The following is a 15,532-nucleotide window of genomic DNA, read 5'->3' on the forward strand; positions in this document are numbered from 1 at the left end:
GAGGCATGGACAGAGTGGAAGAGTCAATTACTAGGGGGCATAGGTTTAAGGTGCAAGGGGCAAGTTTTAAAAGAGATGTACGAGGCAGATTTTTTACACAGAGAGTGGTGGGTGCCTGGAACTCGTTGCCGGGGGAGGTAGTGGAAGTGGATACGGTAGTGACATTTAAGGGGCGTCTTGACAAGTACATGAATGAGATGGGAATAGAGGGATATGGTCCCCGGAAGCGTAGGGGGTTTTAGTTAAGTCAGGCAGTATGGTCGGTGCAGGCTTGGAGGGTGGAAGGGCCTGTTCCTGTGCTGTAATTTTCTTTGTTCTTTGTTCTTTGTCCTTCTGCCACAGGCTTATATTTTTATTGAGGAGATTATCCTGAACTGTAGTGAGTTTCGAGTGAAGAGCTTAGGACTCCCTTCTCTCCAACAATTTGCCTTCAACATCAGCCTAATAACTGTCTCATTGTACTCTACATTGGATCCTATTATGGCTGGAAAATATGATGAAATAAACTGTACCAGCTTGTAAATATTAATAATATACATTTATAATACTCATATATATTGGATTGTTTTTTAAATTGTAATGCTTTTCTTTCCTTTCAAAGTGTACAGTCACACTGACAGGGACAACTAATGGCAGTTGCACAGTTAGAGGTAGATGTATCAAAAGGACGACGATAAAGCTATTCACAAGAGTGTGGGAGGCAGGTTTAATTCTCTCCACTTCATTGCATCTGCAGTTTTAGCTGCAGTACTGTCAATGACACCTTGTAAAGGCCATCTTCCCTCCCTTGAGTGTATTAGAGAAGCAGCAAAACAAAGGAAGATTTTTTCCTGCGCTTACAGCTGTGGCTTAAGAGTGCCATAGACGAAGGCTTAGCAACCAAGTATCCTGCTCTCCTTTTAACTATGAATGATATGTTGCATACTGATACCTATGTGGAACGAAGGAGGGGAGATAAACAGAACTCAAAACATAATTGAATAATTTAAAATTGAAATTAAAATATTTTTAGGAAAGCACCATAATTTACAGTAGCAGGGCCTTTAGCAGTGCCGAGCATTAATTGGACCTTGCACATTTAGGCTTTTAGATCTTTTGCATGACAAATTGTTGGAAGTACAAAGTATGTTGCAGCAAGGGAACTGGGCGTCTGGGACATGGGCAAACAACAGTGTATCTCCTTAACAAATCAAACTGATGAGAAGGAATTGCAAGTTAGAGTGGGTGAATTCAATGTGAAATCAAGCATAGCATGTGAGAAAGGCTGCATTGAGCGAGAAAGAAAAATAAGACAGAAAAAAAAAGTTTTTTAAAAATTTAATTTTCAATTTAATTTTTTTAAGATCTTCAACAATGTTTTAAACTCTACACTCATACTAGTTAATTTTCATTTCCAGAGAGGCAATGATTGACATAATTCGCACATATCTGTCATGTTGTGAACACATACTGATATTGTATTTAAAAAGCTTTAAGTTTCTGTAGTGGGTTTAGCTCACATCTACAGGGCAAGAACAGCAACCTGAAATATATCTGTGGGTGGGAGGTGTGAGGGGTTTGGGGAGGCAAGCGAGATGCCAGTTTGTGAAGCTAATGTTGGAAGAGTACAACTCGGACAGGAGTGTTTGGTTATTGGAGTTTGACTGCTGCTTGCCCCAAGTCTTGTTCTATCATCACATTAAATAATGACCAGAAACATTAACCTCAATTATTTTGACACCAAATTATGGGCCATTTTTCTTCAGGTTCTTTTTAAAATTATTATTCAGGGCAATTGTTATTAAAGAAACACAACGACCATTTCAAATTTTAGTCAATAGTTCCAGATGAGCTGTTGGTTGCCAGGCTCTTCATAAACATACTAGATTCAGAGATGTTTACAGCACAGAAGGAGGCCATTTGGCCCATTGTGGCACATCACGCCAGTCAACAATCTGGTTAAGTGGATATCACCATTTGGTCTACTTGAACCAAGTAGTCTGCCTCGAGATCACATGATAAACCAACGCCTTGAAATCACTGCTGCCATTTGGTGAGGCAGGATCTAAAATATCTGGCAAATCATGATGGGTATTCCTAAGGAGAATAGTTCAGATGGAACAAACTGAATGATGCTTTCTACAAAAGCAATAATAGAACTGTACTTCTAAATGCAACTTAACATTTAACAAAGGGTCATCTGGACTCGAAATGTCAGCTCTTTTCTCTCCTCACAGGTGCTGCCAGACCTGCTGAGATTTTCCAGCATTTTCTCTTTTGGTTTAACATTTAACTATTTTGTTTTGGTTCAATATATAGTATTCTTGAGTTCAAACTTTTACTTAAATATTATAACGGAATGATGAATATTTGATATGTAAATATCAGAACATCTTGATTACAATTAATCGATCACAGCTTGAAATAACTACACCTCTTCTAAATTATTACTGCGCACTTTCATTTAAAATTATTTATTGCTAATAGATATATAAAAGATTCTTTCAGATTATTCCAGTGTGACTGATCGTCCAGTGAGAACTTTTGCCTTTTTAAAATCTATGATGGTTGGTTTGACTTGCAGATCTTTGACAGACATTTCTTCCTTAAAGCTGCAATAAGCAGAGAGAAGTTAGTGATCTGAGGATTTTCAATTTAAAATCATACAGAAGATTTCATCACAAAATGTATCAAAAAGCTTCAACAATGATAACTTGATATTAGTGACTCCACACTAAGTACATCGCAAACCCCAGGGAAAACATGTCTCCTGCTTTTCTATCACTGCCATTCTAACTGATCTGGCTCTCTATCTCTCAAAATGCTGAATTTAAAATCCCTATCGCCATCTTCAGATCCCTCCACAGCCTAGCCCGCCCTATTTATGCAACTCCCATAGCCCTTAATCTCTATACCTGCACCGTTTGGATGGGATTTTCCACATTGTTCCCGCGTGTCCTGATTTGCCCTGAAGTCAGAAATTCCAGCCCAAGGTCAGCAGACCTTTAGATAAAGGCAAAATACTGCAGAAGCTGGAATCTGAAACAAAAGCAGAAAATGCTGGAAAATGTCAGCAGGTCTGACAACATCTGTGGAGAGAGAATAGAGCCAGTGTTTCAAATGCAGATGCTGTCAGACCTGCTGAGATTTTCCAGCATTTTCTATTTTTGCAACGGACCTTTAAGTAGTCCGCAAAATTTTCCAGTCCTGCCTGCAATGATTTCCGTGGTGGGTGGGAGTGGAAAATTTACATCAAGTTAGCTCACTGACTCTGGACTTTGGTGCAATTCACATCCTTAATCCTATCATTTGTGGAAGTGCCTGCAGCTACTGCCTCACATCCCAGTGTCCCCACTGCCCCCTCCCAGCCCCAGTTTTCATTTCTCTCTCCATTTTTAAAAGCCCTATGAACCCCATCTTCTTAGCCATGCATCAAACACCCATTATACTTACATTTCAACAGAGAAAAACGCTTTGAGATCTGGCAGACATCAGCTTTTTGTGCCAGGTACCAGGAGTAGTAATCAGTGCAATACCTGAGTTAAAATTGTCATTTAATTTACAGTCAGTAACAGTTACATACATATTTAACCTTTGCAGAAACAAAAGAGTAACTTTGAGTAAGAGTAATTACAAATAAATGTACTGATCCCGTTAAACTTTCAATGCGTAATTGGCAATCAATATATAAACATTTAAATTTCAATCATTAAGATAACCCCAGGGTGACTCTGGAGAAAAATTCTGGTAAAGTGTTGGGGTTGGGTAATGTGGAGGGCAGGGAAGGGGAACATGCATTGATTTACTACCTATGTAGAATTCTCAGTTTACCAAAAAAATCTCACTCTTATTAAGGTGCCAGCCAATTTATGAGACCCAAGAGCTAACAGGCCAACAAAGCTTTTGAAACCTCGCCAAACATTCTGCTAAGTATGTCAGGGATAGGCATTTTGGAAAAAATGTTTTCAATGGACCCTTCCAGATTCTTGTCTTGCTCCTCAACACATTGCACCTTTGTAGAAAATGCCTCAGGATCCTTGTCAAACAAAATTTAGCTCTGAGCCACATAAGGAGATATCAGAATGGGTGACTAAAAGATTCATTTAATTAAAAAGTGAGGAGTAGAGGAACAGACTCCAACTAGGAAAAGACTGTGGGGAGCACACTTTAAGTGAAGAAGGCACAATGGGAGGCCTGATAATTGCAGAGGACTCAGAAGAAGCCCTGGTTATTGATGAGGGCTTGGGGGAAGCCTTGAAAGTCCAGGAAGGCAGCGGAAGGTTGGTGACTCTGTGCTGCCAACTTTGGGGTCTATGGAACAGTAAAGTTTATTTATTAGTGTCACAAGTAGGCTTACGTTAACACTGCAATGAAGTTACTGTGAAAATCCCCCAGTAGCTTTCTGAGCAACTGAAGGGCTGAAGTTGTGCTTGTCAGTTGACAAAGCGAGATCTTCGAAGGTGAGGACTAGAATCCCTCATGAGAGCGATGAGGTTTCAGTGACATTGGTTGACTCACAGTGTTACTGATGTCTGGGTGGGTTGTTGAGAAATCTGTGGAATCTATTATGGTCACATTTAGTGGTCATTATAAACAGTGGTACATTTGACCAGTTTGCCTGTTAACTCATAGTAACCCTGAATGTTAGAGTATAAGATAAATATTGAAAACTGCTTTATTTTTCTGACTTTGTATCATAAAGTTTATTTTTGTTTGTTTAAAACCTCTGAAAATTTCTGGCTTTAATTGCAAACTTTGTCTCCTTCAAACAAAAAGTTATTGGTCCTGAACAAACATTGCCAAAAAGTTAAGGATCATCACAGATCACTTAGGTTTATGTATGCCATGCTGCTTCTGCTGTTTAGCAACAAGAGTGTGTCTTTTTCAGGGTTGCATGTGTTATACTGATGAAAACACTATGGTTGGGATTTCCGGCACTGGCACGGTGAGTCCTGCCACAGAGGATGCAGTGAGCCAGCCAAAATCCCATTGATTTTGGCGGGAGTGGAAGATCCTGCAGGTGAGCAGGACCACAAAACCCTGCCCAATCTATTCAGGGCAGTAACGTCAGAAAGTTCTACACCTTTTATTGTCCATCTTATTCGAGGGTCTGCATCCTTATAAATGATATTTGGATATTTTATGAAATATATTGTCAAAATCCTGTGCCAGTTTCATCACGCAGCATCTCAGAAATAAATAGCAAAATAAAAGACTGTTTCATTTACCTTACAGCAGATCTCTTTGATTGGCTCCTTCGTACAATTTTACAAAGACATCTTTGAAAGAATCGACAAAGTTCCAGAACACAACGATTTACGTTCTGAGTACCTGCTGTTGGCTTCTCTTCCTCTTTGGCCTTCGCAGCATCTCCACAGTCTATCGTGAATATTAAATCCTCAGATGTAAAAAAAGATTATTGCATCTGGGCTATTCATTCTCTAAGGCATTAAAAAAGCATTAACAAAATCCAAAACATGCTTTTCCTGGGGATTACCGCTTCCCCACCATAAAGAATGAGGCTTTCCCAGCTTCACCTTGATGCATTCTCCTATATATTTCCCTACTTGCACACCTATGTGGCATTGCACCAAGAAGGATATAGAAACACTGGCCAGAATTTTACCGTCCCGCCCACCACGGGAATCGGCGCAGGTGAGGGGCGGACTATGGAAAGGTCTCTTGACCTCAGGCGGGATCTTACCATTTCGGGACGGGCGAGGATGTAGAATCCCGCCCATTGTTAATATTTATGCCGGAGATGGGAAATGTGCAAAGTAAGCTGAAGCAGCCCAAGAATTTGACAAAACTCAACTTAAGGGTAATGATAATATATTTTAGATCTGCTTTTCACCCAACAGCTTGCCAAATGGCCAGGCTAGCCAGCAGCCAGGAGGGAAAACCCCCAGTAGGAGACCGCAGCCGGGGATGTTCTGGGAGAGGCTGAATGGCCTCCTTCTCTGCCAATTAATTGATTTCTGGTCAAATGATCAATTTCAACAACAAAAACAGAAAATGTTGGAAAATCTCAGCAGGTCTGACAGCATCTGTGGAGAGAGAATAGAGCCAACGTTTCGAGTCAGGATCACCCTTCATCAGCCCTGACGAAGGGTCATCCTAACTCGAAACATTGGTTTCAGATTCCAGCATCGGCAGCATCTTGCCCTTATCAAAATATCCCTTTGATTACTGGAACATCAGCCAGCAATGAGTTCCCCCACGACAGATGCAGAGAGCCATTCAAATGCTCATTGGCTTTGGTGGCACTGGAAGTTCCTGCCAACAGGATGGGCCAGAAGATTCCGGGCAATCTTAACCTGATATTGGAAAATGCACGGTTAACACTGAACTTACATGATTTCAATGGTTTGACCGTTGTGCTTGGTGTAGATTGGAGCACAGATTCAGGGGATGCTGAAAGGAATTGCACACATTTTATTGAAGCTTTCATAAGTCACTGTTTACAGAATTTATTCGATAATATAGAGAAGGCCAAACTGAAACAGAACCTAGCATAAAAATTAATCTTGAGCTTCTTTTGTGCTTTTGCTCTTGATTATTTTAGGTTTTTTTTCAGATTATTGATTCTGTTGTGTCTCAGTTCTCTATGTCTTTGATAGTGTTTCATTTGCCCTGATATTTAAATAATGTGTCCAGAATAATGAAGGAAGAACGCTTTTGTTTTACATTATTCCAACTATTAGTTCAATCCATAAGACCATAAGATATAGGAGCAGAATTAGGTCATTCGGCTGATCGAGTCTGCTCCGCCATTCAATCATGGCTGATATGATTCTCATCCCCATTCTCCTGCATTCTCCCCTTTACCCTTGATCCCCTTATTGATCAAGAACCTATCTATCTCTGTCTTAAAGAACTCAATGACCTGGCCTCCACATCCCTCTGTGAGTTCCACAGATTCACCAACTTCTGGCTGAAGAAATTCCTCTGCATCTCTGTTTTAAAGGATCGTCCCTTCACTCTGAGGTTGTGCCCTCTGGTTCTAGTTTTTCCTACTAGTGGAAACATCTTCTCCACGTCCACTCTATCTAGGCCTCTCAATATTCTGCAAGTTTCAATAAGATACCCCCTCATCCTTCTAAACTCCATCGAGTATAGGCCCAGACTCATATGAGAAACTCTTCATTCCTGGGATCATTCTTGTGAACCTCCTCTGGACCCCATTCCAAGACCAGCACCTCCTTCCTTAGATATGGGGCCCAAAACTGCTCACAATACTCCAAATGGGGTCTGACCAGAGCCTTTTACAGCCTCAGCAGTTCAACCCTGCTCTTGTATTCTAGCCCTCTAGAAATGAATGCTGACATTGAATTTGTCTTCCTAACTGCCAACTGAACCAGCATGCTAACCTTGAGAGAGTTCTGAACCAGGACTCCCAAGTCACTTTGTGCTTCAGATTTCCGAAGCCTTTCCCCATTTAGAAAATAATCTACTCCTCTATTCTTAGAAACTTAGAAACTTAGAAACCCTACAGCACAGAAAGAGGCCATTCGGCCCATCGAGTCTGCACCGACCACAATCCCACCCAGGCCCTACCCCCTTATCCCTACATATTTACCCACTAATCCCTCTAACCTACGCATCCCAGGACACTAAGGGCAATTTTTTTGGCATGGCCAATCAACCTAACCCGCACATCTTTGGACTGTGGGAGGAAACCGGAGCACCCGGAGGAAACCCACGCAGACACGAGGAGAATGTGCAAACTCCAAACAGACAGTGACCCAAGCCGGGAATCGAACCCAGGTCCCTGGAGCTGTGAAGCAGCAGTGCTAACCACTGTGCTACCGTGCCGCCCAAAGTGCATACTTTGCCATATTGTGTTCCATCTGCCACTTTTTTGCCCACTCTCCTAACCTGTCCATGTCATTCTGCAGTCTCCCCACTTCCTCAACACTACCTGTCCCTCTACATATCTTTGTATCATCTGCAAATTTAGCAACCATGCCCTCAATTCCATCTTCCAGATCATTACTGTATATAGTGAAAAGTTGTGGTCCCAACACTGAACCCTGTGGAACACCACTAGTCACTGGTTGCCAACCTAAAAATGACCCCCTTATCCCCACTCTCTGCCTTCTGTCTGTCAGCCAATCTTCTATCCATGCCAGTACCTTGCCTCGAACACCATTGGCTCTTAGCTTATTTAGCAGCCTCCTGTAAGGTACCTTGTCAAAGGCTTTCTGGAAATCCAAATAAATTTCATTTGGATTTCCTTTGTTTAATTTCTTCGTTACCTTGTTACCTCCTTAAAGAATTACCTGATGGTCCTTTGTTGATGCTTATTTTTTTATGTGTAATTGTTTTTTTTCTTTCAATTTCTTACTATGTATGGAAGTTTGCTTAACTAACTGTCTCCAGGGGTTTGAGGGGGAAAAAAATCACAAATGAAAAGGCAGGCTGATAAATCTCTCCATTTACTCCTGAAAGTGAGACATCTAGCACAATTCTGGTGAAGTAATGCTGACGCAGCAACATCAACGCTGAGGAGTTTCCAGCAAAGATTTGGATTTTTTGGATAATATTGGATTAATCTAATTCAGATTTGGAATTTCATTCGGTGCTCATGGTGAGGAGGTATTCCTTTTCTCTCAGGATAGTGTCAGGTTAATCATTCCAAATCTGCAGTGGAACAATGGAACCTCACCTGTGGAAGGCTGTGTCTCCAATGTGGTTGTCATCATCCTTTGGAGGTCTTCTGAAACTGATGTGATGAATGTGGAAATGGTTGGTGATGCTAAAATACAATAGACATCTGTTTTTCAAACAGTTTTACGTAGGCTTTAACTTAATTTGTGTGCACGGAGAGGACTGATGACAGTTACACAGGCTTTAGGTTTACTTGCCATGTCATTATAAGAGTATTAGAGTAGGAGCAGGTCTTTTGACCTTCTGAGCCTGGTTCACCCTTCATTAAGATCCTTGCTGATATTCTATCTGAACTCAATCTTCTCACACTCATCCTCTTACCCTTAATACACAAAAATCTCTAGATCTCTGTCTCTTTAAGATAGCCATGATGTGGAAATGCCGGCGTTGGACTGGGGTAAGCACAGTAAGAAGTCTCACAACACCAGGTTAAAGTCCAACAGGTTTATTTGGCAGCACTAGCTTTCGGAGTCTCAAGCTCCTTCATCAGGTGAGTGAGGACTTGTGTTCACAAACAGGGCATATAAAGACACAAACTCAATTTACAAGATGATGGTTGGAATGCAAGTCTTTACAGTTAGTCAAGTCTTAAAGGTACAGACAATGTGAGTGGAGAGAGGGTTAAGCATAGGTTAAAGCGATGTGTATTGTCTCTAGCCAGGACAGTTAGCGAGATTTTGCAAGTCCAGGCAAGTCATGGGGGTTACAGATAGTGTGACATGAACCCAAGATCCCGGTTGATCTTACCCTCTGATCTTCGGGTAAGCATTCTCCAAGGCGGCCTTCATGACACACGATAACACAGAATTGCTGAGCAGAAACTGATAGCCAAGTTCCGCACACATGAGGACGGCCTCAACTGGGATCTTGGGTTCATGTCACGCTATCTATAACCCCCATGACTTGTCTGGGCTTGCAAAATCTCACTAACTGTCCTGGCTGGAGACAATACACACCTCTTTAACCTGTGCTTGGCCCTCTCTCCGCTCACATTGTCTGTACCTTTAAGACTTGATTACCTGTAAAGACTCGCATTCCAACCATTATCTTGTAAATTGAGTTTGTGTCTTTATATGCCCTGTTTGTGAACACAAGTCCTCACTCACCTGATGAAGGAGCTTGAGACTCCGAAAGCTAGTGCTGCCAAATAAACCTGTTGGACTTTAACCTGGTGTTGTGAGACTTCTTACTGTCTTTAAGATAGCCAATGAATTGAGTATTTATGGATCTCAAGGGTAGTGAAATCCAAAAATTCACAACTCTTTGAGTCAAGTAGTTTCTGCTTATCTCAGTATTATATCAACACTCTCTTATTCTGAGACCGTTACCCCAAATTCTGGGGAAATTTCCTCTTAGCATCTAACCTGTCATGCTCCTTAAGAATTTCATATATTTCAATTAGATTCCCCATTCTTCTACATTTTAGGGAATATAGACATAATCTATTCAATCTCGCTTCATTTTACAATCCTCTCAATTTATCTATAGGCCTAGTGAACCGTTATTGCATTTCATCTAAGGCAGGGATATACATCTGCAGTGGAGACCTTGGCCCAGGACATGCATTCCATGGCAGGAGATGTCCGCACCATGGTTCAGCGTGTGAGCTCCACCTTGCCACTCCCACAGACGGGCAGTGTGGGTTTAAAATCACCTCCCTAGTCTTGCTTGCAGCAACAGAGATCTTTGGGTGGGGTGAAATAAATAGAGAACATGGTTGTCACTGGCGTGTGGTCATGCAAGATAAAGGGAAGGCGAGGATTTGCATTTATATATCAGCTTCCAGGATACACAAAGTGCTTTACAACCAATGAAGTAATTTTGAAATGTAGTCACTGTTGCGGTGTAGGGAAACACAACAAATCTTTTACACACTGCAAGGTGCCACAAACTATAAAGAGACACATTGCCAGCTAAACTGTTTTCATGATGCTGGATGAGGGCTAATTGTTAGCCAGATCATGGTCAGAACTCTGATGCTATTTTTTGAATAATCTCATGGCAGCTTTATAGGGATTTATTAGGGATGGGCAATAAATGCTGGCCAGCCAGTGCCGCCCATGTCCCACAAATGAATAAAAAAGCATATCCACCTGAGAGAGCAATCAGGGTCCATCTGTGATGACACTTCCAAGAGTGCAGCACTCTCTCAATACCGAGTTACCTGGATTATAAATTCACCTCTCTGAAGTGAGGTTTGAAACTATAACCTAATGACAGAGGGAAGAAACTGATTTCATATCTTCACTTCTGCTGACATAGGAAAATATACCTGTTAGAATTTTCGAAGCAGGATATAAGGCATGGTAAATGGAAGATGATGCCTCTTTAGTGGCTCAGGATGAGATACAGTGGTGCACATTTTTATTTCTACACTTTCAGGGCTTGTGGCATCTCTTTGAATTGGTGCCAGTCTGTATCAAGCTGGAAGTAGCTTTGTGCATGTGGACTTGTATGATCTGGGAATTGGAGACTGTCAGACTAATTTCACCAGAAACACTTAGCAGCTGTCATGAAAAGCAAACATTTAGTCCAGACATCAGAGCTGGATTCAATCCAAATTGTTAGATGCGATGGGATAGATCTCTAATGCACTTTGCTGGCCAGTCCCCGAAATGCATTCACTTGTAAATATTTGGAGTGGTCCTAATGGATTATCTGGAAAGAAACTCAAGAATTCTGCAGTAACAAAACACAAACTGTATTCGTGTTATCCTCATCCTGCAGCTTATGATCTGAGTATTCTGCTCCCAACAAACATATTAAAGGAAAGGTCATACAAGTTACCAATTTTGGAGCAACTGAGTGCTACCATTGACAAGTTGGACTGACAAAATGGTGCAGTGTCATTGGCCATTGCTAGCAGCAATTATTGTAAGATTAAAATAGAATGTTTGAAATATGTTTCTCTCTCTAATAAACCTTTTACAATAACAAACATAACCTGAAACAACTAATTCATTTGACTCCTGCCTGACACTGCATCATCACCTCTGAGGTGAGTTTCTACCTGGTAAAATATATCATGTGTGATATCTTTGCAGGACATGTAACACTTAACAGCTGTCACCTTCCAGGGTCCCAAGACACACAAAGTGCTTTACAGCCAATGAAGTAACTCTGAAGGGTAGTTACTGTTACAGTTTGGGGAAACATAACAGTTCTTTTACACACTGCACGGTGCCACAAATCATAAAGAGATGAATTGCCAGATAAACTGGTGAGGGATAATTGTTAGCCAGATCATGATCAGAACTCTGCTGTTATTTTTAAAATAATATCATGGCAGCTTTATATCCACCTGCAAAGTCAAGAACCAACTGAAACTAGTTTGTTCAAGTTTGACTATATATACACAGACACACACACACACAAATGACCACAAGAGGATGGTATTACACTGTTACACTACTCACTCCTTAAAGAGAAAAGCATATAATGTAATGTCAATGCAACTCATACATTTCTTCTTTTAATTTAATTTAAAAATCTAACTTAATCACTGGTTTCTAATTCCTAAGAGAATACCTATTTTCTTGATCCAAAACTTTCAGAATTTGGGGAAGTATGAGAATCTTTATAAATGTCTTAACATGACCGATAACCCAAAGATACATATATACTTTACACCACGCTCTCCACAATTACAGTTTTTATAGGAAGCAGTCCTCAGTCACTTTCAGCTTTCAATGGGCTCACATATCCCTGTTTCATTGAGTTCTGTCTTGTGTTTAATGCTGGTCCTCTTGCTCAGGCTCCTGAGAATTCCCAAGCCAACTATCAGCTATGAGTTCTACTCCAGTGATTTCTTCTCCTGATCTCCCCAGTTCAAATCTTCCAGAGTTTTAGATTGCTACAGGGTGATTCCTATCAATCAGAGACTATTCTCCCTCCCCCATTGTCAGAGGAGACACAGCCTTCTCCTCTCTGCTGGCCATTCTGGCTGCAGCCCCTTTTCTCTGTGAGTCAGTTCTCTCTCTCGCTTTATGCCTATGGCTGGACTTTTACCATCCTGCCCTCCATGGGAATCGGAGTGGGTGAGGGACAGACCATGAAAAGGTCCATTGACCTTGGGCAGGATTTTACAGCTTGGAGACAAGCAAGACTGTAAAATCCTGCCCGGAAAGTCTATTCACTGTCAACCCAACTGCTCCTCCCATTTTTGTCAGGTGTGAACATTTTACTTCTTGCTCTCAGTAAGTCTCAGTTTGGGCCTCTAGGCTCCATAGCAACCAGAACATAAGAACTAGGAGCAGGAGTAGGCCATCTGGCCCCTCGAGTCTGCTCCGCCATTCAATAAGATCATGGCTGATTTTTTCGTGGACTCACCTCCACTTACCTGCCTGCTCACCATAACCCTTAATTCCTTTACTGTTCAAAAATTTATCTATCCTTGCCTTAAAAACATTCAATGAGGTAGCCTCAACTGCTTCACTGGGCAGGGAATTCCACAGATTCACAACCCTTTGTGTGAAGAAGTTCCTCCTCAACTCAGTCCTCAATCTGCTTCCCCTTATTTTGAGGCTATGCCCCCTAGTTCTAGTTTCACCCGCCAGTGGAAACAACTTCCCTGCTTCTATCTTATCTATTCCCTTCATAATCTTATATGTTTCTATCAGATCTGCCCTCATTCTTCTGAATTCCAATGAGTATAGCCCCAGTCTACTCAGTCTCTCCTCATAAGCTAACACTCTCAACTCCGGAATCAACCTAGTGAATCTCCTCTGCACTCCCTCCACTGCCAGTATATCCTTTCTCAAGTAAGGAGACAAAACTGTACACAGTACTCCAGGTGTGGCCTCACCTTATACAACTGCAACATAACCTCGCTGTTTTTAAACTCCATTCCCCTAGCAATAAAGGACAAAATTCAATTTGTCTTCTTAATTACCTGCTGCACCTGCAAACCAACTCCTTGAGATTCCTGCACAAGGACACCCAAGTCCCTCTGCTCAGCAGCATGCTGCAATTTTTTACCATTTAAATAATAGTCCATTTTGCTGTTATTCCGACCAAAATGGATGACCTCACATTTACCAACATTGTACTCCATCTGCCAGACCCTCGCCCACTCACTTAGACTATCTATATCCCTCTGCAGACTTTCAGCGTCCTCCGCACACTTTGCTCTTCCACCCATCTTAGTGTCATCTGTGAATTTTGACACACTACACTTGGTCCCCAACTCCAAATCACCTATGTAAATCGTAAACGATTGCAGTCCCAACACTGATCCCTGAGGCACACCACTAGTCACTGATCGCCAACCAGAAAAACACCCATTTACCCCCACTTTTTGCTTTCTGTTCGTTAACCAATCCTCTATCCATGCTAATACATTACCCGTAACACACATCAGTTTGTTGTTGTGCAGCAATCAGAATAGATCACATTGTTCAATTTTACCTTGAATTAAAGAAACAGCCCAGAACTGAATCATCTTATAAAATCTCACCACTATAATACTAAACACACAACCAAACCACTAAAGGTTAAAAAACACAAGCATGTGCTACCCTCGATTAATAACAGCTGCTGGCAAATATCCTGCTACTCGGTTGCTGAACTGCCAATCTGAGCCTTGGTCTTTCAGGCTTTACCTTCTGGATCTCACTCCCAGCAGATTCTACCCTTACCTTGATGTTCATTCCCCATCCTGCTTTAGTCTTACCATTTTATGTATTTAATACGGGTTCCTTATGTTGCAGTGGTGGTAGCTTATTGAATGGGGTAGCTCATTTGTGGGCAGCACAGTGGCACAGTGGTTAGCACTGCTGCCTCACAGCACCAGAGCCACGGGTTTAATTCTGACACCAGGACACGTCTGTATGGAGTTTGCATGTTCTCCCTGTATCAGCGTGGGTTTCCTTCGGGTGCCACGGTGTCTCCCCGCACTCCAAAGATATGCGGGTTAGGTGGATTGGCCATAGAAAATTGCCTCTTAGTGTCAGGAAGATTAGCAGAGTAAATATGTGGGGTTATGGGAAAAAGGGCCTGAGTGGGATTGTTGTTGATGCAGGCTTAATGGGCCAAATGGCCTCCTTCTGCACTGTAAGGATTCTACAATTCTATGATTCAAGAGCTTTTGAGGCTTGTGTGTTTGAACATAAACGCCTTTATGGGTAGGCTTTAACTATTTACAGTTCCAACTATGGTCTTGCCTGGTGTAGCTTCCACCATGCAGGCTAGCTGCTTACAGTTCTAGACTGTATTCTGATCATATGACTACACACCTCACAGTGTGGGAGGTGCTAGTCTCCTGCCCCACGTTAACCTGAGAATCTTACATTATCATAGATTCCTTATGATGTGGAAGGAGTCTGCACTCACTCTTTGACAGAGCATCTTTCCCCAGGCCCATCCTCCTACCCTATCCCCATAATCCCACATATTTACCCCGCTAATCCCCCATCCTACACATCTTGGGACACCAAGGGGCAATTTTGCATGGCCAATCCATCTCACCTGCACATCTTTGGACTGTGGGAGGAAATCAGAGCACCCAGAGGAAACCCACACAGACACGGGGAAAAAGTGCAAGCTCCACACAGTCAGCCAAGGCTGGAAGCGAACCTGGGTTCCTGGTGTTGAGGGGCAGCAGTGTTAACCCACTGTGCCACCGTGCCACCCTGCATATGTAGGCACATATAGTATAAGGGGACGGCACGGTGCCACAGTGGTTGAACCCAGGCCTCACAGTGCCAGAGGCCTGGGTTCAATTTCCAGCTTGGGTCACTGTCTATGCTGAGGCTGCATGTTCGCCCTGTGTCTGCATAGGTTTCTTCTGGGTGCTCCGGTTTCCTCCCACAGTCTGAAAGGTGTGCTGGTTAGGTGGATCGGCCATGCTAAAAAAAATTATCCGTCAATGTACCCGAACAGGAGC

The 15,532-nt window shown here is 42.1% G+C and overlaps 1 protein-coding gene across 3 annotated transcripts in view; it reads right to left on the minus strand.

The window, feature by feature from the left end:
- Nucleotides 1-1,374: 1,374 nt before the first annotated feature.
- hhla1 (HHLA1 neighbor of OC90) overlaps nt 1,375-15,532 on the minus strand; it is a 48,908-nt gene continuing 34,750 nt past the window's right edge. For 2 of the 3 annotated variants that reach the window (XM_078217055.1, XM_078217056.1), the window contains exons 10-14: nt 8,648-8,737; nt 6,334-6,393; nt 5,208-5,358; nt 3,433-3,515; nt 1,375-2,591 (exon numbers count right to left, since the gene is read on the minus strand). In XM_078217055.1, the coding sequence (XP_078073181.1) occupies nt 2,539-2,591; nt 3,433-3,515; nt 5,208-5,358; nt 6,334-6,393; nt 8,648-8,737 (437 nt within the window). In that variant the 3' untranslated portion in view covers nt 1,375-2,538. The remainder of the gene's footprint in view (nt 2,592-3,432; nt 3,516-5,207; nt 5,359-6,333; nt 6,394-8,647; nt 8,738-15,532) is intronic. The other variant, XM_078217057.1, reaches the window with a different exon arrangement.

The sequence above is a fragment of the Mustelus asterias genome, chromosome 7 (assembly GCF_964213995.1).
Source record: "Mustelus asterias chromosome 7, sMusAst1.hap1.1, whole genome shotgun sequence".
Taxonomy (NCBI): Eukaryota; Metazoa; Chordata; class Chondrichthyes; order Carcharhiniformes; family Triakidae; genus Mustelus; species Mustelus asterias.